The following is a 25149-nucleotide window of genomic DNA, read 5'->3' as shown; positions in this document are numbered from 1 at the left end:
TTGCAGACATTTCATTACCAAACTAGGTAACGTCATCAGTGCTTCTGCTTATCCTCACTGCTTGCCCAACTAGCTTCTTCAGTCTGAGCAAGTTGGTTTGGGGACCCCATATATGTATGTCCTCCAGGGTGGTTTCATTTCTCACCTAATCCGAAAAGGTTCCTTAGGTCAGGGCTTTTGAACCAGTGGTACGGGTACCACCTGTGGTACATTGGCACCTGGCAGGTGGTACGCGACCATCCTAGAGAAGTGGTAGCGGGGGAGGTAAATGAGCTGAACCGGTGGCAGCACCGCACAAGCCTGAGCTGGAGCTGCAGGGCTGTCAGGGCTCAGCGGAAGCAACAGGATCAGCGCCAGGATCCAGCTGGAGCTCAGTGCTGATCCTGGCACTTCTGCTGAGCCCAGAACAAGCACCAATCAGCTGGAATATTGCAGGGTCTTGCAATTTACATTCGGATGCTTGGCAACTGATTCATATTTATGACTGTCACATTGTCCCAGGGTCATGTGAAGTGACCAAAACCTGCTGCAACCACCCAGCAGACGGGAGGGGGGGAATAAAAACCAAACACCCCGCACCCCACCCAGCTGCCAATCCTCAACAGAAATGCTCACAACAATGAAAACCTCGGACAGGAGGAAGAGTGCCACCAGGTGGGCAGGCAGGTGTCTTGCTCGGCTGTGGCTTGGGGGGCACTTTTTCCAGTGCCATTGTAACTTCGAACAGTCACTAAGCGAACTGTTCTAAGTCGAGGATTACCTGTACTTCATCACTTTTTCCCTTTTTTTTTTTTTTGGTCATCCAGTTTTTGACACCTTGCTAGGCGACTGGTGGTACTTGGATGTTGCCCTACCCTAAAAGTGGTAGAATGGGTGAAAAGGTTGAAAAGCCCTGCCTTAGGTGAGGAGGCAGAGAGTCATTAATGATCGTTGCTCCTAAATCCTTCTCTTGGGTAGGTCTCTTAAGTGTGACCTCAACTGATGAACCTGTGAAGTGGTCTAGATCTTCTGGGAAACTGATGCAAGAGCGGCGTAAAAAATAGCCAAGGTTGTGTCAAGGTTGTGTTTGAGGCTTCCACCTCTCTGGAGGGAGGGATGTTCCACTTTGGCATAAATGGATTCTTTCACACACCTCTCAAACCATCCACCTTCCCTGTCCAAACTGTGAATTTTATGGTGTTCAAAAGAGTGTCCTTTTTCTTTTAAGTAAAAGTATACCTTTTCTCAACACCACAGCTCAAAAACAGTACCTGTGAGAGGGACCTTGGAGTCCCAGTGGAGGATCACTTAAACGTGAGTCAGCCGTGTGCGTCAGCAGCCAAAGAAGCTAATAAAACCCTGGGTTGTATGAGCAGAGGCATAGAATTAAGATCACGTGAAGTATTAGTACCACTTTATAAAGCCTCAGTAAGACCACACCAGTTTTGGTCACCACATGACAAAAAAGATGTTGAGACTTTGGGAAAAGTACAAAGAAGAGCAACTAAGATGATTAAAGGCCTGGAGACTTAAAACCTATGAAGAACGGTTGCAGGGTATGAGTTTGTTTGGTCTAAAGAAAAGAAGGACTAGGGGGGACACGATAGCAGCACTCCAGTATTTGAGGGGCTGCCACAAAGAAGAGGGGGTCAACGTATTCCCCAAAGCACCAGACGGCAGGAGAAGAAACAACAGATGGAAATTAATCAAAGAGAGAAGCAACCTAGAACTAAGGAGAAATTTCATGACAGGGAGAACAAGTAACCAGTGGAACAGCTTGCCTCCAGAAGTTGTAGGTGCTTCATCACTGGAGGTTTTTAAGAAGAGACTGGACAGTCACTTGTCTGAGATGGTTTAGGGTCTCCTACTTGAGCAGGGGGCTGGACTAGAAGACCTCCAAGGTCCCTTCCAGCTCTATTCTGATTCGGATTCTCTTGTGCCGTCTTGTGTAAAAGCTGCTTGCTTTCTCCAGTGTACAGTTCTGAACACTCCTCAATGCCCTGGACCTCGTGCACTGGTATCTTTAGGATGGATAAGCCTGTCTCCGTGTTCTGGTGGGTTTGGACAGGTTGTTTTGGGAAGATTGAGAACACCTCTGATGCTCAGAGCAAGAAGGTTCTGCTCTTTCCAGCTTCTGAGAATTTTTTTTTTTTAAAAAGAACAAGGACTCCTCCACGGGAGAATAGCCCTTCCTGTGGGACGTGACCAGATTGGTAGTCCTTGTTCGATGGAGAGGATCTAGATCAGACATGTCAAACACAAGGCCCGGGGGCTGCATCCGTCCCGCGAAGTGGTTTCATGAGGCCCGCGAAGCCATCCTGGAAACAGTGAGGGAACGGCCCCCACTGCCTTGGCCCTGGCCCAGAGACCCTCCTGCCAGAGACCCTCAGATCTGTCCCACTCCTGCCCAGGCCCCCATAGGCACCCTTGATGCCAACGATGTAGAGCTGGCCACGCCCACCCAGTAGGCCATACGCACTCTAGCCACGCCCACCCAGTAGGCCACGCTCACCCTGGCCACACCCACCTGGACCCCTGAGGGCAACCGCAATGCTGATGCGGTCCTCCATGAAATTGAGTTTGACACCCCTGGTCTATATGAAACTGGAGCACTCAGAATATGCTGGTTACTAGCCAGTCCCACTTAGTTGCTAAAGAGCCTTCGTTACATAAAAGGTGGGGCTCACGTGTCAAGGTGAGTTTTTTTAGTTTATTGCTATTCTCTGAGTGCGGATGTAACTTCCCAATTACCAGTTATTTTAGTATAATAACTTCAACTGCTTGCTCCCTGCTAATGCATAGCCTGCGTGACTTGGTATAATGGTTTATGAGCACCCGCTCGCTGTCTCTCGCTTTACGATTCAGGATGATGAGTATTGCCGGGAAAAAAGTACCTTACCAAGATAAATCATTTCGTTTTTTTCAAAAAAAGAACAAAAAAAGAAAGAAATAATAATAATAATAAAAAGCAAATGGCTCATCCTGGCCTATTGCAGTCAGTTTATTCAGCAGGAAAAACAATTTGGGTCCAGCCAATCCACCTGGGTATGTTCTTGCAAAACAATTCAGTTTTACTGTTTGCTAGTAAGGATTTAAGAGTACATTTTTTTGTTCAGTTGAGATCATTTTGACAAACCCCGACTGGTCGGTAGTATTAATTCCTTTGTCCAGGGCAGGGTTTCTCAACCTTGGCAATTTTAAAACGTGGATTTCAACTCCCAGAATTCCAGCCAGAGAGGGATCTAAGTGTTCCAGTAAACCTCCACTTTTCAACCAGTGGCACGGATACCACCTGTGGTATATTGGCACCTGGCAGGTGGTACGCGACCATCCTAGAAAATTGGTACTCGGGGAGAGGAATGAGCCGAACCGGTGGCAGCACCGCACAAGCCTGAGCGAGAGACGGCTGGAGCTGCAGGGCTGTCAAAAGTTCAGCAGAAGCGCCAGGATCAGCGCCAGGATCCAGCTGGAGCTCGGCACTGATCCCAGCACATCTGCTGAGCCCAGAAGAAGCGCCGATCAGCTGGAATGTTGCAGCATCTCCAGGATCTTCTGATTTACATTCAGATGCTTGGCAACTGATTCATATTTATGACGGTCACAGTATCCCAGGGTCATGCGAAGTGACCAAAACCTGCTGCAACCACCCAGCAGACTGGAGGGGGGCGAATAAAAACCAAACACCCCCCCACCCCACCCCCGCTGCCAATCCTCAACAGAAAGGATCACAACAACGGACAGGAGGAAGAGCGCCGCTGGGTGGGCGGGCAGGCGTCTTGCTCGGCTGTGGCTTGGGGGGCACTTTTTTCAGTACCATTGTCACTTCAAACAGTCACCAAGCGAACTGTTGTAAGTCGAGGACTACCTGTATTTACCACTTTTTCCCTTTTTTTTTGGTCATCAAGTTTTTGACACCTTGCTAGGCGACTGGTCGTACTCGGATGTTGCCATATCCTAAAAGTGGTACAGTGGATGAACAAGTTGAAAAGCCCTGACTTATAGTACGTATGAGCCAGCACTGTGCTGCAGCTGCCCAAAAGGCTGATGCAGTCCTAGGCTGCATCAATAGTGCGACAGAATCAAGATGACATGAAGAGTTCATACCCCTTTATAATGCCTTGATAGACCACACTTGGAATATTGCATCGCCACAATATAAACAAGATACTGAGACTTTAGAAAGAGTACAGAGAAGAGCAGCAAAGATGATTAGAGGACTGGAGGCTAAAGCATGTAAAGAACAGTTGCTGGAATTGGGTGTGATAGCAGCGTTCCAATAGTTGGGGGGCTGCCACAAAGAAGAGGGGAGTCAGTCTGTTCTCCAGAGCACCAGAGGGCAGGACAAGAAACTATGGATGGAAGCTTATCAAGGAGAGAAGCAACCTAGAACTAAGGAAAAAATTCCTGATAGTGAGAAGAATTAACCAATGGGACAGCTTGCGTCCAAACATTGTGGGTGCTCCATCGCTGGAGATTTTTAAGAAGAGACAGGACAGCCACTGGTTTGAAACAGTTGGAAGAGATCTTGGAATTCTTCTAATTCAACCCTCTACTCAAGCAGGAGACCCTATACTGTTTCAGACGAATGGCTGTCCAATCTTAAAAATCTCCAGTGTGAGCACCCACAACTTCTGAAGGCAAGCCGTTCATTGGTTAATTGTTTTAACTGTCAGGAAATTTCTCCTTAGTTGTAGGTTGGATCTCTCTTTGACGAGTTTCCATCCACTGTTTCTTCTCTTGCCTTCTGCTGTTTCCCCCTCTTTGTGGCTGTCACCCGTAGTCCTTCTTTTCATTAAACTGGACATACCCAATTCCTGCAACCATTCTTTATGTGTTTTAGCCTCAAAGTCCCCTGGTCATCTTTGTTGCTCTTCTCTGCACTCTTTCCAGAGTCTCAACCTCTTTTTTTATTTCATGGCTCATTTGGGGCCAGAAGAAATTTCTGGCTGGGATGTGGGGGGAAAAAGCATGATGCCCTAATTGTGGCTAGTATCCTGACAGCACTCTCAACATTTGAGGACAGGATAATCACTTATTGTGTTCCTGTATGCACATGCCTCTGGGTCAGTCTGGAGTCCTGATGACTCACATGGACCTGCAACTTTCTGGGTATCATTTTTTTTAAAATCCCATTTATATCCTGCCCTTCTCCGAAGACTCAGGGTGGCTTACAATCTAAGCACAAATCAATGTGCTTAGAGCTGCTTTGCCCTTGCAGTTTTTCCCCAGGGACTGGCCCAAGGTCACACAGGTGGGCTCTATAGCTAAGGCAGGACTAGTGTTGCATCTAAACTCAAGCACCCTGAGCCGATAAGAACTTGGTCCCTGAATCTGAGAGAGAAAGACTTTTATCATTGCAAAAGGCTTTTTTGCACACCTAAAATATGAATCATCATTCAGGCAAAGCAAAAGGCAGTTACTGAGGGGGCCGAGTCCTTCTATAAAGTGCAGAAACAAATGATGCAAGCATTTGTGTATGTAATACTTCAGAAGGCAAGTGATCAAACAATAAAAGACAGTGATTACATGTGAGACTTGAACAATAGATAACATTGATCCTAGATAACATTCCACAAGTAAGTGACAAATTTACATTACTCTTTCCCAGCCCATCTTTCTTAAAACTTGCAAGTGTGTTCAAGGACTTTCCAAATGTAGTTTCTATTGTGCAGTTGCTGAAAAAGCTGGAATCAAAGAATTTTGCATACCCCTTTAATAATTTTGTGTAAAAGCTATCTCAGTCCGGAGGTTAGTATTAAATTTTCAATGTGTTGGGGTTTTTTCAATATATTTTTTATAGAAAAAAATGTTTAACAAGAAGAAATCAATGCCAATTATTAGAAAGGAAAGAAAATAAGAGTAATAAATAAATAAGGAAGACGATAGGTATTTTTTAAAAAAAGAAACAAAAGACAAGATTATAAAGAAGCAGCTTCCAATCTTTTTGAAACTGGTTATAAGTGCATTTTACCTTTTACCCTCTCTCTTAAGTTGTGTTATAATTTCCTTCTTTTCATAAGCTACTCTTTCTAATCTTCAAACTCATAAATCACGAATTCATTTTTCCCTTTTTTCAGCCAAAAGATCATTAAAAGGTTTCCAATAACTGATAAATGTATTTCTCGATCTTTCTCGAATCAAACAAATTAATTTTACCATCTCTGCTAGTTCTGTCATCTTTAACAACCATTCCTCCATTGTGGGTGTTTCAGAGTCTTTCCATTTTTATGCATAGAATAGTCTCGCAACAGTAATGTATAAAAATAAATCACCCATGGCTCTTTTCTTATTGACTACCCATTCAACCCAGCAAGAAAAGATCTGGCTTCAATTGACCTTTAAAATTCTTTGTATCATTTTATGCATTTGAACTCAGAAATTTCTGGCCCACAAACATGATAGAGGGACTCTCCAAATATTTTGCATATTTCCAAAATAAATTTTAAATTTACATTGTACACTCCAACTGTCTACTCTGAGTACAGAGAAGAGCAACAAAAATGATCAGGGAACTAGAGGCTACAGTATAAAATGAACGGTTGAGGGAACTAACAAAGAGAAGGACCGGGGGTGACACAATAGCTGTCTTCCAATATTGGAGGGGCTGTCACAGAGCAGAGGGAGTCAACCTATTCTCCAAAGTACCTGAAGGCAGGACAAGAAGTAACAAGCATGAAAGAGAGATCCAACCTAGAATTAAGGAGAAATTTTCTGTCTAAATAATTAGGCACCCAGACGTTGTGGTTGCTCCTTTGGACATTTGTTGTACGATTTAGTCTCCAGACCATTTCATTTGCTCTTCATTAGGCTTCTTTTTTGATAGCGTGGTGACCAGAACTGAGTGCAGTATTTATTACATCTAGAATAATATTCTAGATCAGTGATCGGTCATATTGTAGTAATTTAGAAAGAGGACAGGAAGATTCTTATCGTCTCTCAAAGGTTTTGTGCATTGAATGGCATTTATTGCTGCCTTGACTGGAGAGATGGTCTATAAACATCAAAGTTAATAAGGATAGATGGCATGCTTCTTCGTGAATTGATTTTTTTTAAAGCCAGCTAAATAGGGCCTCACTCATCCGAGGACAGAGAAGAACTGCTTTTAAGTGGTTCTGAATCTCTCTCTGCCTTAACCTGAAAGACTCATAAAGAGTTTGGAATGGTTGTTTCAAGTCTGCTGGAAGTGGTCCAGTCTCAAGCTAGGCCAAGGATAGGCAACCTTGGCTCTTTTGTGACTCGTGGACTTCAACTCCCAGAATTCCTGAGCCAGCCACGCTGAGGGAAAAGGGAAATGTTTCCAAGCTGAGCCATGTTGGCTCAGGAATTCTGGGACTTGAAGTCCACGAGTCATAAAAGAGCCAAGGTTGCCTACCCTTGAAGGCTAGGCTATTCAGAAGTGCCCTGGAACCAGTCATATGCAGGTAGTTCTCAACTTACAACAGTTTGTTCACTGACCGCTCAAAGTTACAACAGCCCTGAAAAATGTGACGTATGACCGTTTTCACAGTTAACGACCTTTGCAGCATCCCCGTGATCGTGGGATCAAAATTCAGGTGCTTGTCAACTGTTTCATACTTACGACCATTGCTGTGTCCCAGGCTCACGTGATCCCCTTTTTGCGACTTTCTGGCAAGCAATGGGGAATCCAAATTCCCTTAATCGGGTTACTAACTTATCAACTGGAGTGATTCCCTTAACAACTGTGGCAAGAAAGGTCGTAAAATGGGGCAAAACTCACTTAACAAATGTCTCACTTAACAGAAATTTTGGGCTCAGTGGTGGTCTTACGTCCAGGACTACCTACATGAAACTGGGTCATCCCAATCTTGGAGTTGAGGTGGGACCAGTTCAAAGTCAGACTGCTTGTTGCTGCACTTGGCACAGCTATTCCAAAGTTAGAACCTTTTTACTGGAACTGTTTTGCTTCTTAGCTTCCACGGAGGACCCCAGGCGTTAGTCTTGTGACAGAGGGGGCAAAAACTCCATTCCAATCTCCCAGGCCACACATGGTTTCAGATACTGCTATTTTATTTTCCCCACCTTCCTTCTAACTAAAAAGCTCCAGCACCGAACTCTTCTTGTGAACAACCAATCCAGCCATTTAATTATTTTGGTTGTTGTTCGGTTGCCATGACTCACTCAACCTTCAGACAACTTTACCTGCATGACTGAGAATCTTCACTGACCTATCCATACGTGTGTTTGGTTCTTTCAGCTTGTCTAGATTCACAGGGACAATCTCTCCCCAGGTAGGGGGTCCTCCCTTATTGACCTTCAAGTATGGCTGGAGGATGGGCGGGACATTGTGTCAGAGTAAAGGACCCTCCAGTGCTTAGATACCTCAAAGTTAAGTACGTAACATGTGAGGTGTAGTACCTTTTGGGTTCCCTGGCAAGACAGGTTGAGGGCTGGCTAGCTCCAGTTGGCACTCCGGGTCTACTACGGTAGTCCTTGTCTTGCGACCATAACAGCCTAAAATTTCTGTTGCTAAGCAAGACAGTTTTAAGTGAGTTTTGCCCCATTTTACAACCTTTCTTGCACAGTTGTTAAGTGAATCACTGCAGTTGATAAGTTAATAACCCGGTTGTTAAGTGAATCTGGCTTCCCCATTGATTTGGCTGGTCATGTGACCTTTGGACATAGCAGCTGTCATAAATATGAACCAGTTGCCAAGCATCTGAATTTCGATCACATGATCACGGGGATGCTGCAAAAGTTGTGTCTGGAAAACATTCATAAGTGACATTTTTCAATGCCGTCTAAACTTTGAACGGTCTCTAAACGAACTGTTGTAGGTTGAGGATTAATAATAATATAATAATAGTAACCAACAACAACAACAATATAATAATAACAACAACAAACCTAGACATGACCGAGTTGCTAAATTAATCCACTGGGCATTGTGTAAAAAATACAACTTGCCTGTGTCCAAAAAGTCGTGGGAACATAGAGTTGAAAAAGTTGTCGAGAATGAGAGGGTGAAGATCTTGTGGGACTTCCTAATACAGACAGAACGCCGTTTGGAACACAACACGCCAGATATCGCAGTTGTAGAGAACCAAAGTGTACAGATAATTGATATCGCTGTACCAGGAGATGCCAGAGTTGAAGAAAAACAACTGGAAAAAATTAGGAAATACCGCGACCTGGCCATCGAAACTGCGTGATTATGGATGAAACGTGTAACAGTGATACCCATAGTCATCGGGGCACTGGGAACTATGTCCAAAAACTTTGCAAAACACATCAGGAAATTGCAGCTTCCTGCAATAACTCCAGCAAAGCTACAAAAAAACTGTGCTACTTGGAACATCTTACATTTTAAGGAGATACCCGGTTGATACCTAGGATGCTGGCAGCAACCCGTGTCGACCATCAGCGCCAGTCAATTTGAGTGTTCAGTTGACTGAGTTTCACGTTTTATGAATAAAAGTTTAATAATTATAATAATAATTATAATAATAATTATAATAATAATACCTGGTTGATACCTAGGATGCTGGCAGCAACCCGTGTTGACCATTAGCGCCAGTCAATTTGAGTGTTCAGTTGACTGAGTTTCATGTTTTATCAATAAGTTTTATATAATAATAATAATAATAATAATAATAATAATACTAATAATAATAATAATGTACAGTTCTCCCCCTATGTCCTGTGCCTCCTCTCTAACTCCCCCAAATGTTAATAAATTGAATCAGCCACAATCTAACTATGTGTCACCTGTTTTGGGGCTGTTTATTTAAATCTGTGCTATGAGTAATACCAATTTTTTGGATTGTTTTGCAAGATGGCTGTATAATATTCTTAATTGTCATAACTTGTAAAGTTGGGAGAAATTAGGGAGTAGGGAGTAACACCAGCTGCCTGCAATTAGTGCAAGTTCGCATCCCACAAGGCTCAAGGTTGACTCAGCCTTCCATCCTTCCGAGGTAGGTAAAATGAGGACCCAGATTGTTGGGGGCAATTAAGCTGACTTTGTAATAATGCCGCTTGGGGGGTGTATGAAAGCCCTAATAAGCAGGCATATACATAGAATGAAGGCTACTGCTAAGCTTGTAAGCCGCCCTGAGTCTTCGGAGAAGGGCGGGATATAAATGGAATTAAAATAAAAAAATGAAAATAAATAAATTGAGTTCCTTTGAGTAAAATTTCACGCAGCGTCAATCCTTTCGTTTATTTGAGATGGCAGCTGGGGACTCTGACATATTTTTCTGGTCAGAGTTACACCTTCTGATCCAATCATGGGGTGAGTTGCCCTGTTTGGCAAGCTTTTCCTAAGAGCTGGTCCGGAATGAGGTACCTGCAACGGTTTTATTTTGCTTTTCATCGCAATAGCCTTCGCTAACTCTGCCCGCTGTCAACCTTCCCAGCAGGTATATCATGTTCGGCCATCATGGCAGTCCAGATCCTCTCTGCACTTCTACACAAGCACCAAGAGGTAAGAATGGAAAGTAAAGAGAGGCAGTAGGGAGTTCCTACTTAGGGGTTGGGACCTTGGAACCTACTTAAGGGTTAGGACCTTGGAAATAATAGGAAACGGCTTGCTCTGTAGAACCTCATGACTTGCTGTATCTCCTGAGCTGCTCATCTCCTCCAAAGGCTAAACATATTCCGTGTTATCAACTCTCCTCCTAGGACTGTGGACTTTTTGTTTCCTTTCGTTTCTCTGGCATCCTTGAACCATCCTTAAAGTGGGATGCCCCAAACTGGACCAGTCCTTGAAGAAAATCTGGCCAGCACACAATAGAATGTAATTGGTTAGAGATAAGGAGGATTGCTGAGATGACAATTGTTTGATTAGTTGATAATGTAAGGATTTCTTATTAGCACCTATAGCAGGACATAACTGAAAGATATGTAACTGACGATTGAAAGACAGTTTACTAAAAAAATTACAGATGTTATATGTACAGTTTGTTATACCCTGCCCTGTCATAGAATGTATTTTAATTTTTTGTTATTTCTTTCTGTAACATAAGGTAATACTAATAGTAATGCTGTAGCTAGGGAAGTTGAATCATGTCCACTTTTGTTTTTAAATGTACATTTAATAAAAATTTTCTAAAAAAAAATAAAAATAGAGTGAACATGGAGCCGTGGTGGCGCAGTGGTTAGAAGGCAGCATTGCAGGCTGACTCTGGCCCACTGCCAGGAGTTAAATCCTGACCGGCTCAAGGTTGAATCAGCCGCCCATCCTTCTGAAGTCAGTAAAACGGGGAACCAGATCGTTGGGTTCAATAGGCTGATTATGTAAACTGTTTACAGAGTAGGTATTTTTCCGTAAGTGACACTGAGGCTCTGGATTTCCTTCAGGTACGGTCAGCATAAGACGTCTCCCAGCACTCATGTCCAGGGTGATCCAAAAAGCTGCTGACTGTACCAGGACTAGCACTTTTTCGTCTTGGTGGCTTCTGACCTGACTTGTGACTCCAGAAGTACATTAAAATCTATTTGGCTGAATTCCTTTGGTAGCTGTGCTGCCATTTGTGACAACAACATCTGCTTAAAACTTGGTTGCTTCATAGTAAGGACTCCAGGGCAATCCATAGGAAAGATATAAGGTAGACCCATAAAGGACGGATTGGGGAAGATATCCGGAGATATCCTGTCTAAGAGAAAAGTTGGACAGTCTTTCAAGATTGATGTCAGCCTTGCCAGATGGGCCAAACCAAGAATCAAAAATGTTCTTTTACTGTCTTAACAGAAACTTGAAACTTGTTCAAGTGTCCTTGGCCCATCAAATTATTCCAGATTAAGCAGGGAAATTGCAAGACATCGACAATGTATTTATTTTCCTGGCTTGCTTTCTTCCTGCTTCCACCAGGGCATTTTCCTCTCTCGACTAATGCAAGACTTTGTTTGGATCACCGATGAGATCCTGATGCGCAACTGTGATGTGGGGTTTTCCGGCCGGGTACGTGATGTGTTGTGTCATGGCCTGTCCCTGCTGCGAGAGTGCATTACCCTCTTTAGCCTCTCAGTGGGAGATGTCTTCGTGGTTCCCAAGAAGACTGAGGCGGCCGTCAGGGAGCTGAGCCAGCACAGCATGGCGCTCTTGCCTGTCTTCATCCAGGAAGCTGTTGGGGGTGAGTATCCGGGTCCTCAAAGTCTCACAAAGCCTACTTAGATAATCTGGCTTGCTGATGATTTGATGGCTTCAGAGGAGTAGTGGAGAACTTTGGCTAAGACCACAGAGAGAGCTGGCTGAATAACTCAGGGTGTGCCCAGAAGCAATAGCATCAGTCAATCAGTCAAACTTTATTTCACTAGTATACAATGAAGGAATTAATATATAGTATCTAGTAGGTAAATAGATGTCACTTTATCCTATTCTATTTTATCTTTATTTTAACCTGTCTCAGATTTTTAGCTTTATGTCTTTGACCAAAATAGTTTAAATAACTGGCTAAGTAATAATAAATAGGATCTTTAAAAAGCTGTGAAGTTTGCAGTAACTCCAGAGCAAGCATGTTTGAGCTTTGAAGCTCTCCATCTGTTAGCTTGCAGAAATCACAAAGTTTACCAATTTGGTGGGGGGGGAGGAATGAAAAAAGGGTTTTTTAAAAAAAAAAAGACTGGAAACCACCTATAGAATTTTGTTGAAAGAAGAATTGATGATTTATGGATTTGGAAGCTAGAAAAGATTAAAAGGGAAGGGGAAGTGAATTACAAAGTAGGAAGGGGGGGAAAAGGAGAAAGACAAAGCTGGCAACTACCTGACTTTTAAAAGAAAGGCAGAAATCATAATTCTTTTTTTTATTGAAAAGTTTTACAGTACATTTTATCTTTAACAATCCCCCCCTCCCCCCACCCCTACCTAACCCTCCCTGTCCCTCCCAGAAATCATAATTCTACCCTCCCCTCCCTTCCCTTCCCTTCTCTTCTCTTCTTATAGTTTTATTGTATTTAAAAAGTCTAAATAAATGTAAGCTTTGCTAGTCTGGTATAGACTAGTCTAAATAATCTAGTCTAGATGTGTAGTCTAATGAAGAGAAGGATCAGGGTAACATGATAGCAGTCTTCCAGTATTTGAGGGGCTGCCACAAACGAGAGTCAGTCTATTCTCCAAAGCGCCAGAAAGCAGGGCAAGAAGAAACGGATGGGAATTAATCAAGGAGAGAACCAATCTAGAACTCAGGAGAAATTTCCTAAACGAGCAATTAACCAGGGGAACAGCCTGCCTCCAGAAGTCGTGGTTGCTCCATTACCGGAGGTTTTTAACAAGAGACTTGACCGCCATTTGTCTGGAATGACGTAGGGACTCTTGCTTGAGCAGTGGGGTTGGACTAGAACCGTGATGGTAAACCTATGACAGACATGCCACAGGTGGCACGCAGAGCCCTCTGTGGGCACGCACATCGTCGACCCAGTCCTGGGCCTTCAGCTGGGTTTTATAAAACCTTTTTGCTTTAGGCCTCCGCTGCAGTGTGCCAAAAAAAAAGTTTCAATCAATTTCAACTTCTTGTGGGGGAAAAAAAAAGATCTCACAAAGTTGGGATTGATTGATTGAACTTTTTAGTCCCACCCAGTCTGGCGTTACCACTGCAGCCACACCCACCCAATGGGCCATGCCCACCCAATAGGCACCGCCCACCTTGCACCCGACGATACCTAAGTGGGTTTTGGGTTGCAGTTTGGGCACTCGGCCTCTAAAAGGTTCGCCATCACTGGACTAGAAGACCTCCAAGATCCCTTCCAAGCATATTATTCTGTACTCTATTCTGTATCCTGCTGCAGTTATGTAATATCTTAATATTCTACTTTTAAAAATGCATCTTCTAATGTTCTAATTATATCGACGTGGGAAGAAATCCACTGGATTTCCAAATAAATATACCTCCAGCTGCCTTGCAAAGAAGAAAAAAAGAAATACACACTCTGATTCAGGTGTGTGTGTGTGTGTGTGTGTGTGTGTGTGTGTGTCCAATGCTCAGGGAGACAATGAAGACCTTTCCTTTCTCCTACACAACAGTGAGGCCTGTGTGGTGTTTCGCTAAGTACATGAAAATGGTGGCGTAAAGTGGGGCAAATTCAGGTTCCCTCCTCCCATCTTTTTGGCAGCTTGTTCCATCAACGCTCTTCTGATGGAGGTGCTGCCGTATCTGGGGAGCCCCGAGCAGCTGGGGAGCTTCGTCCTGGCCCATGAAGAACTTCATAACAAGTCTGTCCTGCTGGTGCAGCTGCTACCCAAAGATTTCCTTCTCCGCCAGGTAGGGAAGATTTGCTTCTTTGCTTGCTTGCAGAAGTTCTTCTTGGGGATTTGCCGAGCCCCGTCAGCGGATTTCTTTCCATTTTGCCTTGAGACGTTCTGCTGCTCATCCCTCGAAGAAGCTATTTGGATAAGCAGTGAAACATTTCAAAGGGAAAAAAAAGGAAAGAAGTCCAGATGCCATGGCTCAACTTAAGATGACAGAATCTTCATCGGCTTCCTGGGGATTTGCATCACAACCGTCATCCCCACAGCCTAGCCCACCCACCTCCTTGTAGCCTATTTTAGGAAGTGGTTTTACGTTGTCCTGCAAATGCAGCTCATTGAGTTAATGATGCAATGAACCTGCTGCTTTGCAAAGGTAGAAGTGGCAAATCGAAGGATGGGTGTCAGGACCCACCCCAATCCACATCTTAGGAAAGAAGAATTCTTGGAGACAGGATTGTCCAAACAGGAACTTTTACTAAAACATGGTTGACAGTGGATAATCTAGACAGGATCTGGAAACTGTCTCGCCGGTTGATACTTTTAAAGTGTTCCTGAGTAAAAACCCCTCCCCTCAGTCCATTTGGTCAGTCCCGGATCAGTTAAGTTTCAGGTGTTAAACCCCTCGTGGGGGAAAAAGAGAATCACCAGTACATTTACAACATTATTACTTCCTCCCCTTCACATTCCAGTCGGAGATACAACCCAGAATCCCCCCCCCCTCTTTCTTTGTTCTTCTTAGTTCAAAGGGTTTCTTCCCTGGTCTTTTGTGATGGCCTCCAGGCAGGCTGACTAAACAAACCTTGCATCTAAGGGATAGAGAACGGGCAATTAACAACCCTGTCTTCTCTTTCCCTCCTTGGGAATGGCAGAATCCAGTAAGGGGGTGAGATTTAGATTTGCACAGTTAGAAATGAAATATAAATGGATTCTGACAATGGGGGAACATGTGCTACTATGGCAGAGATTCTATCTTACAAGCCTTCAGAAGCGGTGGGGGATCCATCACTGGAGGCCCCCAAGAAGAGACTGGACAGCCACTTGTCTGGAATGGCACGGGGTCTCTGGCTTGGGCAGGAGGGTTCACTAGAAGACCTTCAAGGTCCCTTCCAACTCTGTCATTCTGTAATTTGTGCAATCTTATAGTGGTAAATTCATTGGTTGATAAATATAAAAGATAACCATTTTCCTTGGTTTCTTTCTTTCTTAGTCTGTACTTTTAATTTCTTTTTAATTTTTTCTCTTTAAGATCATTGGTTAAGGATTTATTTTTAAAAGGTGAAAATGGCAGTTTATCCTTCGCTTGGCAAGGGGCAGACCTAAGATTTTCAGAGGTTCTTTAGCATCACATTGCATTCCTAGTTCAGGCTTTCTCAACCTCAGCAACTTTCAGATGCTGGCTGGGGAATTATGGGAGTTGCAGTCTGCACATCTTAAACGTGCTGAGGTTGAGAAGCCCTGCTCTGCCCTTTAGGGCCGCCTATCAAGAAAATGGTAGTACTTTGGCAAAATTCATACTTGCATACAGGTAATCCTCAACTTACGACCATAATTGAGCCCAAAATTTCTGTTGCTAAGCAAGGTCATTGTTAAGTGAGTTCTGTCCTATTTTACAACCTTTTTGCCTTAGTTGTTAAGAAAATCATTCCATTGTTTAGCGAATCTGGCTTCTCCCGTAGACTTTGCTTGTCCAAAGTTAGTTGGGAAGGTTACAAGTGATGGGACCCCGGAGCAGTGAAACTGTCACAATACATGCCAGTTGCCAAGTGCCAGAATTTTGATCACGTGACAATGGGGATGTTACAATGATTGCCTATATGAAAACCGGACATAAGTCACTTTTCTCAGTACCATTGTAACTTGGAATGGACACTAAATGAGTGGTTGTAAGTTGAGGACTACTTGTACTTGAAAGTCCTAATGCAGATTTTAAAAAGTTCAAACGCCTGCAACTGCCTGTTTGTTCCTTTGTCTCTTCCAACATACCAAAGTGCTCTTATTCCTATTCGTAGGAATGTGCTTCCATCTGCAGTTTTAAAAGGGGAATACAGCAAAGCTGGGGGGGGGGTGTCTCCAACCTTGGCAGCTTTACGACTTGTGGATTTCAACTCCCAAAATTCTGGGAGGCTGTGCTGGCTGTCATTTTTCTGTTGAGGAATTTTGGGAGTTGAAATCCACAAGTTGTAAAGTTGCCACAGTTGGAGACCCCTTTGGCAGAGTAAGAGGGAATTGTGGAACTGGGAATGTGCAGCAATAACTCTTGTTTTGCCGCTCTCTGAGGGTTTTTTTTAGGAATTTTGGGAAGTGTTTTATATTTGCATTCTTCTTGAAGAACTTGGAAACACTTTTGCTTTTAAAGTATTAAGAGATTTGCCTCAGAGCAACTGCTAAATATGAGCAGGCAGCTTTTGTGAGTTAAAGAAATGGGTGTCCATGACTTACAACGTCTTGGAGAAAATGCCTATTCTGAGTCATTGGGCTGTGCCTCCAATGGGCCTTGAATTACCAGCTATGGATCTTAGGCTGCCTGTGACTAACAAATATACATCTTCCCTTGCAAGTAGATTATTAATACATCGCATTTTCAGGTGCATAAATGAGTAACAGTCATTGCAACAAGCTTCCTGTAATGTAAGTTCAGTTTTATTACCATCCATTTTGCAGATAAAGAAAGAGGAATGTTTGTCCAAACTTGATTATGGCCACGGTGAAGGGCTTTTGAGGGTTTTTTTTATCAGACCTGAGAACCTGTTGGTTTTTAAAAAAAAAAAAATCCTGGATCTTAAGAGGCTTAGATACAGTGATAGAGGATCAATGCACATCAAGGAATTTCCCCCACTTTTGGACCTTAATCTCTTGTGAAGCTCCAGCGTTTCAGATTTTGAAAAACCCTGTTGTACATGGTTCACAGTGAACAGAGTTACCATCAGCCAATTGCAAAAGACAACTTTATGTGAGACAGCTTACATCCTGTGATGATTTTAAGTAACATCCGCCAATCACAGTTTCTTGGGAAGGATTCGATAGATGGAAAAGAATTCCTGTAACTTACACGGATCGACAAGCCTGAGCCTATAATGGTATTTGGGAATAACCTTGAAGGACGGAAGGAAGAGCTTGGTAACTGGCTGACACACTTAGCGTATAGTCCTCAGTGGAACCACATCTACCTGGAGGGAAGCATGCAGTGAGGGACCCTAAGGCTCTGTCTTAGGCCTAGAATTCCTCAACATCTCCATAAATGATTCAGACAAGAGGATAGAAGGGGAACTTGTCAAATTTGCAGATGACAACAAGTTGGGGGAATAATCAAATTTTTAAAAGACAAGCTCAAGACCCAGAAGGATTTTGACAAACTTGAGCAAGGTAGAGAAAAGTAAGGTTTACAATTGGGCAAGAAAAATCAAATGTACAGGTACAGATTAGGTGGAACCTTGCTCAATAGCAGTAACTGTGACAGGGACCTTGGAGTCCTAGTGGACAATCGCTTAAATGTGAGCCAGCAGTGTGCTGCAGCCGCCAAAAAAGCCAATGCAATCCTAGTCTGCATTAACCGAGGGCTAGAATCCAGATCATGCGAAGTACTAGTACTGCTTTATAAAACCTTAGCAAGAGCACCCTTTAGATTACTGCATCCAGCTTTGGTCACCATAAAAAGAGTGCAGAAAAGGGCAACAAAGATGATTTGGGGGCCAGAGGCTGAAACATTCGAAGAACGGTTGCAGGAATTGGGTTTGTCTAGTCTGGTGAAAAGAAGGACTAGGGAAGACTTGATGGCAGTCTTCCAATATTTGAGGGGCTGCTGCAAAGACGAGGAGGTTAAGCTATTTTCCAAAGCCCCTGAGGGTGAAACAAGAAATAACTGATACTTACCAAAGAGAGATTCAATCTAGAAGGAAGGAGATTTTTTTTTGACAGTGAGAACAATTAAATAGTGGAATGGCTTGTGTCTTGAAGTTGCGTGTGCTCCATCACTGGAGGTTCTCCAGAAGAGACTGGACAGCTGTTTATCTGGAATGGTATTGGGTCCCCTGCCTTGGGTTGGATTGGACTGAAAATCCTCTAAGGCCCCTTCCAGTTCTATGATTTTAAGGAGAGTTTGCAGTCAGATGGGTCTGGGCATGGTATACACTTGCATGAGAAAATACATCCATGCGTGTGAATGGATGCAGCTTTGGGTCAGGAAAGACTGCCTATCCCAGGGGTAGGCAACCTTGGCTCTTTTACGACTCGTGGACTTCAACTCCCAGAATTCCTGAGCCAGCATGGGGAAACTATGGCCCCTTCATGACTTATGGACTTTAACTCCCAAAATTCCTCACCCAGCGTGGGGGAACTATGGCCCCCTCATGACTCGTGGACTTCAACTCCCAGAATTCCTGAGCCCGCATGGCTCAGCTTGGAAATCTCTCCCTTTCCCCTCAGCATGGCTGGCTCAGGAATGCTGGGAGTGTTTTGTTTTTTTAATCCCATTTATATACCACCCTTCTCCAAAGACTCAGGGCGGCTTACAATTTAAAGCACAAATCAATGTGCTTAGCAATAGCCTTCATTCAATGTATATGCCTGCTTATTAGGGCTTTTGCCCCCCCCCCCAAGGAGCATTATTACAAAGTCAGCTTAATTGCCCCCAACAATCTGGGTCCTCATTTTACCTACCTGGGAAGGATGGAAGGCTGAGTCAACCTTGAGCCTGGTGGGATGCGAACCTGCACTAATTGCAGGCAGCTGGTGTTACTGAAGGAGGCATCAGCCCACTGCTCCACCAAGTTGAAGTCCACGAGTCATAAAAGAGCCAAGGTTGCCTATCCCTGGCCTATCCTGTTCCTTAACAGTAATTCTGTTCAGGCACCTCCCACATAAGAGTTTATTTCCTCTTAGATGCTGACACTTCTGTAGTCTGGGGGCATTTTGCTCACAACTCCTAAAGCCGATGGTAGCCTTTTTGTGTTAGCACTACCAGATGGCAAGCGTTGTAGTAAACCAATTGAGAGTCGCAGAGGTGGGAGATGCCAAAGGACTTTTGAGCCGCTCATTCCCTGCCGAGCTTGGCATTGACGCCTTTCCCCACTTCCTCCCAGCCTTGCGAGTCGGTGCACTACTATTGCCAACACGCCGTGGACAAGCTGGTGGAGTGTGGACTGCTGGTGGCCGAGGAGGTAAGGAATGCCCTTCTGTCCATTACCAACCAGGCTGGTTGTCACAGCTGCTTTTCCCATCTCTACAAGGTGCAGGAACAAGGTGCAGGAACAGCTAGTTCTCAAGTTAGAACAGTTCGCTAGTTTCAGCGGCGCTGAAAAAAGTGCCTGATGGCCATTTTCCGCACATATGACCGTTGCAGCGTCCCCGTGGTCACGTGATCAAAATTCATGAGCTTGGCAACTGGTTCACACTTACGACGGTTACGGTGTCCCAGGGTCATGTGATCCCCTTTGGTGAGCTCCTGACAAGCAAAGTCGAAGGGGAAGCCAGATTCACTTAACAACGGTGTTCCTAATTTAACAACTGCCTTGATTCATTTAATAGCTGTGGCCAGAAGAGTCATAAAACGGGGCAAAATTCACTTAAAAAACTTCTCACTTAGCAACATAAATTTTGGGCTTAGTCGTGGTCGTAAGTTGAGGACTACCTATAGTCCTCAGTTAACAGCCACAAATAAGATCGGCAGTTCTGTCACTAAGCAGTGCAGACGTTAAGTGAGACATCATGCAGTTATGCTCACTTCCGCCACTGTCGTTCAGCAAGCTGCGACATGACTCATCTTGTGATTTTACTCCCAGCTTCTCCATTGATGTTGGAAGATGGCTGTGAACGAAGTGCGCAAGTGACCATCACACGACTCTGGGATGCTGCGACAGTCATAAGGTCACTTTTACAGCACCGTCACAACTTCACACAGTCGCTAAACGGGGTAGTTCTTAAGTGAGGACTACAGGTACACTCCCTCCCCGCCCCCTGCCCCCCAATTAAAATTGGGGTAATTCCTCAGCCTTGCATCTGAAGAAGGCTCCCTCTGGGGCCAAAAGGTCCTGCCTGACCCTCCTTTCTGCCTGGGGGGCTGTTGGAGGGGCTGCCCCCCCTTGAGGGAGGGGTCCTGTGAAGAAAGAGGCAGGGACTGATGGGTCCAAAGTGCAGCTCTTGGTTTCGAGGCCGTCAGTTTTATAATTCTGTGAGAAATATATTCATTCTATATCATAGCTACAGAGAATAAATGCAATGATAACAATTATGTAATTATTATTTAATTAATATAATATAATTACATTATATCATAATGCAATAATATAATTTTCTAATGAAAAGGACGAGGGGAGACTAGGGCAGCAGTGTTCCAATATCTCAGGGGCTGCCACAAAGAAGAGGGGGGGGGTCAACCTATTCTCCAAAGCACCAAAAGGCAGGACAAGAAACTTTATCAAAGAGAGACCCAACCTAGAAGGGGAAATTTCCTGGCAGCAAGAACGATTAACCAGTGGAACTGCTTGCCTCTGGAAACTGTGGCTGCTCCATCACTGGAGGTTTTTAAGAGGAGATCGGACAGGCCTTTGGGATGGAATAAGGAGTTGGGCAGAGGGTTAGGGTTAGAAGACCTCCAAGTCCATTCCAACTTCTGTTATTCTCTTATTTTGCTATTATAATTAATTTTTAAAATTAAGTGTAAATTACATGCAGTATATAATAATAATTCTAGTATTATTCTTATGCGCTACAACTTTGATTCCCAGATTCTTTTTTTTTTTCTAACTCCAGCCAGAGGGCAGCCAAAAAAAGAGAAAGCTTCCTTCTATATTCCTCACTGGCAAAAAAGAGAGCAGCCTTCAGCCGGTTCACTCTCGGCCAGAAATCGGCAGTTGCCAATAAGGCTGGCTCATTTTATCCCAGCAAGCAAAGAAGAAAATGAGGTTTTTGTGGGGTTGGGTAGGCAACCTCGGCTCTTTTATGACTCATGGACTTCAACTCCCAGAATTCCTGAGCCAGCATGGGGGAACTATGGCCCCTTCATGACTCGTGGACTTCAACTCCCAGAATTCCTGCGCCCACATGCCTCAGCTTGGAAACCTCTCCCTTTTCCCTCAGCACGGCTGGCTCAGGAATTCTGGGAGTTGAAGTCCACGAGTCATAAAAGAGCCGAGGTTGCCTATCCCTGGGTTAGAAGATCTCTGGGGTCCCTTCCACCTCTATGATTCTGTGTTCCAGGAGGGGCGTCTCTGAGCATGCGCAGTGTGTCATTACAGAGACGCCACTCCCGGGCCTTCCCGATATGGGCACATAAAGGAGGGGCCGTTGCAGTCCTGTCACCTTCTTCTGCTTTGTTAATAGAGACATCACTACACCCCCCCACCCCCCCTTGAATGAATGGTTGCCCCAGCTGTTCCTTCACTGGAATTCGATGGGCCTCAGGAAGATCAGAGCAGGGCAAAGAGAAAAGTGATCTATCTTTCTTTCTTTCTTTCTTTCTTTCTTTCTTTCTTTCTTTCTTTCTTTCTTTCTTTTTGATTTATATATATATATATATATATATATATATATATATATATATATATATATATATGCCGCCCTTCTCCCTAAGGACTCAGGGCGGCTCACAACAATAAAAATTAAAAAACATAAGATGAAAAGTTTTTTAAAAAGAATTAAACAATACATACAATAATTACGTGACAATTTAAAAAACCCGATAAAAACCTAATTAAACAACCGTAGTCAGTCCAGACCCGCTTGTTGGAACAACCAAGTCTTCAGGTCACGGTGGAAGGACCGAAGGTCAGGGGTCATCCGCAGCTCCGGGGGTAATTCGTTCCAGAGGGTCGGTGCGCCCACAGAGAAGGGTCTCCCCCTGGGGGTCGCCAGCCGGCATTGCCTGGCCGACAGCATCCTGAGGAGGCCGACTCTGGAAGCAAACCGGGCGATGGGAGGTTGACAATGGCAGCAGGTGGTCTCGCAAGTACCCCGAGCCTAAACCGTGCAGGGCTTTAAAGGTTATTACCAGCACCTTGAATTGGGGCTCACAGTGGTTTAGTCGGAGCCATTTCTTGAGTCAAGGGCTCCCCTCCCTTCCCGTTGCCTGGAGCTGATGGTTGCCTCTCCTCCTGCAGGTGCCCAGCGATCACTTCGTGTGTGACACAGCCCAGAAGGGCTTTGCTGAGAAGTTTCTCTGGAAGGCAACTGAAGATTTTGTCGACGGTGACAGCCGGGATGAGACCGAGAAGCAGTGCTTCAAAGTACGGGTGCTCTGTGCTCAGGAGTTGGGGGAGGGGCTCGGCCCGTTTTCTCTTCGCTCACCTACTCATCTCATTAGGTCTTCAGCTTGGTAGGATACGGAGCTAGCCATGGACCCAGGGGGTCTTCATAGAGTCTTGTGCAGTCGCTTGGAGACTGTGTGGGCAGCCCGGAAAATATTACTGGCCTGCGTTAGATGTTACCCTTGCAGAAGAGCATGGATGGATGGAATCCATGCTGACAGAGATGAAAGAAGTAAGGGCGGTGAGTATGCAAAGAGGGGAAGGCAGAGGAAGCATGTCTTGCGGTGGCCCAGGGCTGAGTGAGGAGTGAAGAAGACATCCTAGGGGGGTAGTTTAGAGGCCTTTCAGCGTGCACCGAAGCTGGCCAGGTCAGTGCTCAATTGACATAGCCACAACTTTGGGCAAGCAGGAGAGATCGATTGGTCTTCTAGGCTGGGCGGTCCCAGAAGAGATGAGGAAGCAGCCAGCCTGGAGCCCCCTTGTCAGACCTGCCCCAACTCGGCCCCTTAGGAAAGAAAGACCCTCGACTCCATTTTGTAGTGAAAAGTATACTTAAAAGTCAAGTGGATTGTAGTAGAGCAAAGCCAGAACTGATTTTCATGAACCAAAAGTTACCAGAAGGTACGATGAGTGGTTAGTTTCCCCCTCCCAACTAGCAGTGTGAAGCTGAAGCACACAATGGCAGCTGTGACACCAGTCTGCGCGTGCGGATGGTCTTCCCGTTTGGGTGGTTCCAGGATATTGCAGACAACCGTAACAGAATAGCAGAGTTGGAAGGGACCTTGAAGGTCTCCACAGTGCCGAAGCGCAATAGCTAGCATGACTTTGGACAATGCCTTCTCCTTTAGCACTGGCCCATTGTGTTCCAAGGCCAGCCAGTTGCTTTGTTGAGGAAACAGCCTCTGTTTGATTCAGCTAAACGAACTCTTGCTGCCCCGTGGCCTGAACTGCGTCAAGGAGAAGGCTAGGCTTGGCTTCATGGGTGTCCTGCTACTTCAACATTTCCAGCGACCACGGAGCACCTTCTGCCTTCTGGGTCCTCCTGATTAAACCTGGCAGATCCAACTAAAGCAGGTGGCAACACACTCAGTGAACTGATTTGAGTAGGACCCCACATGAACGATGCTGAATGCAGTGAGAGGCATCGCACAACGGTTTGCTTGGGGTTTCTTTAAGAACAAGAGAGACAACAGGGCAAAGGGATCACAGAGACACATCATTTATTAACCTCCGTGCAGCTTTTTCCACCTTAAGTTGTACGTGGCAATGTGTTTATTCCCCTACGCAAGTGTGAAAAGTGTAGGTCTGTGATTGAAAAATTGTACAGTTGGAGGGGTCCTTGAAAGCCCAGCTTTGCCTGAACCCTTGAAGTATCCTTGGCTGATGCTGATCATCTGAAGCTAAGCTGGTTAGTATTTGGTAGGGAAGTCTTATCAGAAAGTCCTGGGTCTGCGGGCTAAACAAGGGGGGGGGGGAAATCCCAGAAAAAAACTAGTGTCAAATTGTTTCCAGACTTCCCAAAGAAACTCTGTGGATGAAAGCCCTAAAAGTCTTACATTCAACTGCACGGATGATTATCCAGCTTCTGTTTGAACACATCTGGCAAAGGAGAGCCCATCATCTTCAGTGCAGGAAGAGGAACAGTTTTTTTTGTTTTTTTTAAAGGGTTCTGGGTGGCCAATTGCAATTGCAGATGAGGTCTAGGTCTGAAGAGGCTGAGGTCTGGCCAGGAAAGATCTCCTCTTATCTCTACGGAGGTCCTCCATCATCCGGGTCATGGCTGTCCCAAAGTGCTTTTCCAAAAGGCAACTGGACTTCCTTGGTTCTTTTCCTTGGAAACGTTTTGCTTCTCCTCCAAGAAGCTTCCGTTCTGAGAACTGAAGAAGCTTCTTGGATGAGATAGGAAACATTTTCAAGGAAAGAAGCCAAGAAAGTCCAGTTGCCTTTCCAAACACACCTTTGGGACATCTCCTGTACGAACACCTGCAGCTGGAGAATGGGTCTTTTACGGACTTCTCTCCCGTCGGAAAGAACAACGCTCAGCGTCACTCTGGGATGCGTGTGTCCAGGACAAGGGGAAGGGAGGCTGCCGTCACGTTTCCTGTTCTTGCCAGGCTCTTTCCCAGTCGTGGGAGGAAAGGAGAAACCCTCATCCCTGGTCCTGAAGGCTTCATCCTCATCCCCATTGTAGAAGAACATCAAATTATCATATCAATTCCTCTTCCTTTTGTTCCTTGGCATACGCATGAGCATGACGCTTCCCGAGCTGGCAACCTTTCTCTTTAAATGCCACTCGTGTGGGTTGCTGCTTTGAAGCCTCCTTCCCTCTTCTCCAAAGGGAGCAAAGTTCTCTGTAATTAAGTGGCTGGGGCTGAACCAGGAGGCCTGCCAAGCTCCCCACCCCAGCATCTGCCTATCCTGGCCCACCCAGCAGCTCCCAAGCTCCTGAGTACACACCGCCATCTTCTGGGAACCCAAAGGCAGAGAGACAGCCCTTAAAGGAGGAAGGGAATTTCCACAGCTATTGTTGCCTTCTTCTTGAAACACAGAATCGTAGACCCATAGGGATGGAAGAGACCTTGGGGGGGTCTTCTAATCCACCCTCTGCTGAAAGTAGGAGACCTTAGTCCATCCTGGACAAATGGCTGTCCAATCTCTTCTGAAAAACCTCCAGTGATGAAGCATCCACAACTTCTGAAGGCAAGCCGTCCCATCAATTAATTGTTC

The 25149-nt window shown here is 44.9% G+C and overlaps 2 protein-coding genes across 4 annotated transcripts in view; one reads left to right on the top strand and one right to left on the bottom strand.

The window, feature by feature from the left end:
* The window catches only part of LOC310643787 (cationic amino acid transporter 3-like), a 90493-nt gene that overhangs the window by 38758 nt on the left and 26586 nt on the right, over nucleotides 1–25149 (bottom strand). The window contains exon 2 of one of the 2 annotated variants that reach the window (XR_014493153.1): nucleotides 18053–18259. The gene's annotated coding sequence lies outside the window, so the exon portion shown is untranslated. Of the gene's footprint in view, nucleotides 1–17894; nucleotides 18260–25149 lie in introns of those variants that run through there. The other variant, XR_014493154.1, reaches the window with a different exon arrangement.
* The window catches only part of GPAT2 (glycerol-3-phosphate acyltransferase 2, mitochondrial), a gene marked incomplete at its 5' end in the record, with an annotated part of 69402 nt that overhangs the window by 33569 nt on the left and 10684 nt on the right, over nucleotides 1–25149 (top strand). Inside the window, 5 exons of one of the 2 annotated variants that reach the window (XM_083368337.1) lie at nucleotides 10356–10423; nucleotides 11810–12071; nucleotides 14047–14195; nucleotides 19261–19338; nucleotides 22276–22401. In XM_083368337.1, the coding sequence (XP_083224463.1) occupies nucleotides 10356–10423; nucleotides 11810–12071; nucleotides 14047–14195; nucleotides 19261–19338; nucleotides 22276–22401 (683 nt within the window). Of the gene's footprint in view, nucleotides 1–10355; nucleotides 10424–11809; nucleotides 12072–13964; nucleotides 14196–19260; nucleotides 19339–22275; nucleotides 22402–25149 lie in introns of those variants that run through there. The other variant, XR_014493151.1, reaches the window with a different exon arrangement.

The sequence above is a fragment of the Vipera ursinii genome (genome assembly GCF_947247035.1).
Source record: "Vipera ursinii genome assembly, chromosome: 8".
In the NCBI taxonomy this organism is placed as follows: Eukaryota; Metazoa; Chordata; class Lepidosauria; order Squamata; family Viperidae; genus Vipera; species Vipera ursinii.
The sequence above is the reverse complement of the archived record's forward strand: the minus strand, read 5'-3'. Positions and strand labels throughout refer to the sequence as shown.